General features: G+C 30.0%; 1 protein-coding gene across 1 annotated transcript in view; it reads left to right on the plus strand.

Moving 5' to 3' along the window:
* The window catches only part of LOC102676177 (cysteine-rich protein 1-like), an 8857-nt gene extending 6751 nt beyond the window's left edge, over positions 1 to 2106 (plus strand). The window contains exons 2-3 of the mRNA XM_006612100.2: positions 1084 to 1236; positions 1815 to 2106. Coding sequence (XP_006612163.1) covers positions 1084 to 1236; positions 1815 to 1858 — 197 coding nt within the window. The 3' untranslated portion in view covers positions 1859 to 2106. The remainder of the gene's footprint in view (positions 1 to 1083; positions 1237 to 1814) is intronic.
* Positions 2107 to 3288: the final 1182 nt, after the last annotated feature.

A 3288-nucleotide genomic window follows, 5' to 3' on the forward strand; every position in this document is an offset into this window, starting at 1 on the left:
ATCCGCCATTCAATTTTATAATTACGAAATTGCTAATGGAGCGGCGACGCTCCTCGCCACTCCTGGTCCCGCCTGGGGACGCTTCCGCATTTTCTTTCGGCAACAGAGAACGCGCGAGCGGATTTTCGAGCGGAACCTCGAGCGTGTGTCTTATTGTTCTTCGAGGTGACAGTGGATGGGAGGTTGTGGATTTCGATTAAATAATTTCCAGCGTCTTCTTATTCTTTCTTCTTTTTTTTATTATTAATTCTTGAAGCTTTCGAATTTTTTTTCATCCTTATAATAATTAGCTTTCTCTTCTATCAAGTTTCGTTTTAGTTTACTTCGATATTTATCAAATAGTAGCAAGTATTGTGCTTATAAAAATTGTTTTGAATTCGTAATATTTGATAGATTATATTATATTGTTCATTGAACAATTTAATAATAATTTGAAGTATTATTTTACGATTTCTTTTCTGGCGTTTTAGAAATCCTTATTATCAAATTCTTGGAAATATTCGTAATTGCGCTATAAAAAGATTTTAAATATACGCGAGAAGAATAATGGTGGATGTAAATAAATAATTTAATTAATAAAACATCAATATATAGAACGACGGAATTTCTTAGTTATCTAATAACGAATTAACCTTTGTGGTTTCGAATTGCGCAGTAAAGAGCAAAGTATAGGTGCATCGCGATAAGCGATAATTCCGCGACACGTATACACAGCGCGATAATCGTTATCCGATCGCGAAACTTATTATTACGTAATCCGTCGTTTCGTTTGCCAACGGAACACCGCCGGTTTATACCGAAGTCAAGAGGGTTGATTGAACTTATTTCAGGCTTCTTTATCGGGAACGCAGCCGTATATGGCTTTAAGTGGATTGAGGCCACTCGAATAAGCCTGATCGAACGTAATAATTTCCCCGTTTCCATTTCACCCACTCGGTGAATCACTCGGTTCGTAGACACTGTGACATCGAAAGCGGACAATCGACTTACATCGACACGAAACGTGAATAAGTGATTAATGTTTTCGCTCGAATCCGTTCAATGATTTTTGTTTTTTTTTTTTTTTGCCCATTTACGTTACAGCCGAAAGGAAAACATCGTTGGGAAAGGATTGGCATGGATCGTGTTTACGTTGCGAAAAATGTAACAAAACCTTGACACCAGGCAGCCATTCGGAACACGAAGGAAAACCTTATTGTAATCATCCGTGCTACGCCGCTCTGTTCGGGCCAGGAGGTGAGTTGTAAATGAAGATTTCGAGAGAACGTTTTCGTTTAAGTATCGATAACCTTCTATTTGCGTTTATTTATTATTCTTAAAGGCTTATTTCTAAACCTTTGAATTTCGTCGAACTTTTGTTTTGTTTTGAACGTTTCTATTTGTATTGTAGAGTATTGTATCTCTCGTTATACAGAGGATAAATATTTCATTCAAATATTGAGAAATATTCCATTTCAAATATTTCCTCGGCTTTCTTTTTATATTTTATTATATTTATATTGTATATTTTATGTATTTATATTATTTGGATTTTAAATTATTTTTTAGTGATGATTCTTCAGATTACCTGAAAATTCGTACGATATTTTATAATTTATTATTTAATTAATATTTAAATGAAATAAAAGTGATTAAAAATTTAAAGGTTAATGTATAATATTTGAAATGGAATTTTCTAATTATGAAAGTTTTATATTACTGTAATTAAAAAAATTTAATGATCGTTAATGAAGAATTTTTTAAATTCTTTTCTTCCTTCTCGCAATCTCGATAGAGTGTAGGTAAACTAAAACATTTATTTTTACGCATTGCAGGTTTCGGCAGAGGCGGTGCAGAGAGTTACGTTTACAAGAAGTGAAAAATCTAAGGAATTTACGGCAATATAATACTTATTTCTAATCGAATCGCGTTACCTGTACCGTAGCAATTAAATTTAATTAACATTAGATAACTAGATTGTCTGAGCGTGAAGTATAATATTTTTGTTTGAATTAAATGTATGGTTGCAAAGGATGAAATACTTAAGATAATTTTTTATAAAATCACGCATAATGTATTTCTATATTAGATATAAATTTGAATAAAAATTTAATGTCAGTTTGAAAATAAATTGTTTTTGCAACGATGGATAATGGAGAAATCTATATCAAGTTGTGTTCGGTTTGTTACCTTATGCAACAGATGCATTATTGAATGCATGCGACATCTTATGGAATTTTGTGTAAGTTCTGTAATATCGAGTTTGAAAAAATCAAGATGTTTTTTACGCCCTCTATGATTTCTCAATTTTTCATATAATTTACTTTTTGCATGAATTTTTTATGTTTTTAATGTTGTTAATAATAACTTTACTCCTTCTCGATAAATGAAAAGATTAAACATTAAACAATAAAAAGATTGAACAAAGTGAAAACTATTTTTTTATCTATTTTGAATTATTTTTATGCTACGTGCTATTTTAATTTTTTTTAATATTTTTGTATTACTTTTTAACTGATATTGTAAAGCTTTATTTCCAACCATTATACTATGCAAGATGTTGATACATTTGTGGAATATCTTTGGAAAAAAATCAATTCAAATTTCAATTATTTATAAGTCAATAATGAATCTTAATCAACATTTTTATATATCAACTTTTATATTTATTTAATTTCTGGAATCGATTAGATACCATAAAGATATCTAGATATCATAAATATATTAACATTCTGTATATAAATACATCTAATTATCAAATTATAATTATTTTATTTTATGAATTGTAAAATAACAAAAATAACAAATATCTTTTAGCACAAGATGATGATGGGAAATAAGATGAAATGAACTTCATATAAACCTCATATTTATTTAAAAAGGATGTACAGAGTTTTGTTTGCAAGTATCAACAGCGAGACTCGGCAAGAGCGGCGCACGAAATAAGAATCATAATATCACACGGGACGAAATGACAGCGAAATGAAGGAGGGGAGAAAAAAAAAAAAAAAAAAAAAAATAAAATAAAATAGAATGATAAAAAGAAATAAAGAACTGTTTGTTGTATTCGAATAAAAAAATTCACGGAGGGCGCAGCATTCAAACTGAAGTCTCGATTTCACAAATATTTTGCTACTAAGGATATATCCACTCCGTTTGAATATTGCGCGGGAAAATGATTCCTCTCGTGATGCATCGGTTTTTCTTTTAGTTTCTCTTCTATTTACGATTCGACGTTAACATATCGTGTGCTTTCCTCTCTTTAAAACTTTTTTTTTTTTTTTTTTTTTTTTTTTTTTTTTTTTTTTT

The sequence above is a fragment of the Apis dorsata genome, unplaced genomic scaffold (assembly GCF_000469605.1).
Source record: "Apis dorsata unplaced genomic scaffold, Apis dorsata 1.3 scaffold_99, whole genome shotgun sequence".
NCBI lineage: Eukaryota > Metazoa > Arthropoda > Insecta > Hymenoptera > Apidae > Apis > Apis dorsata.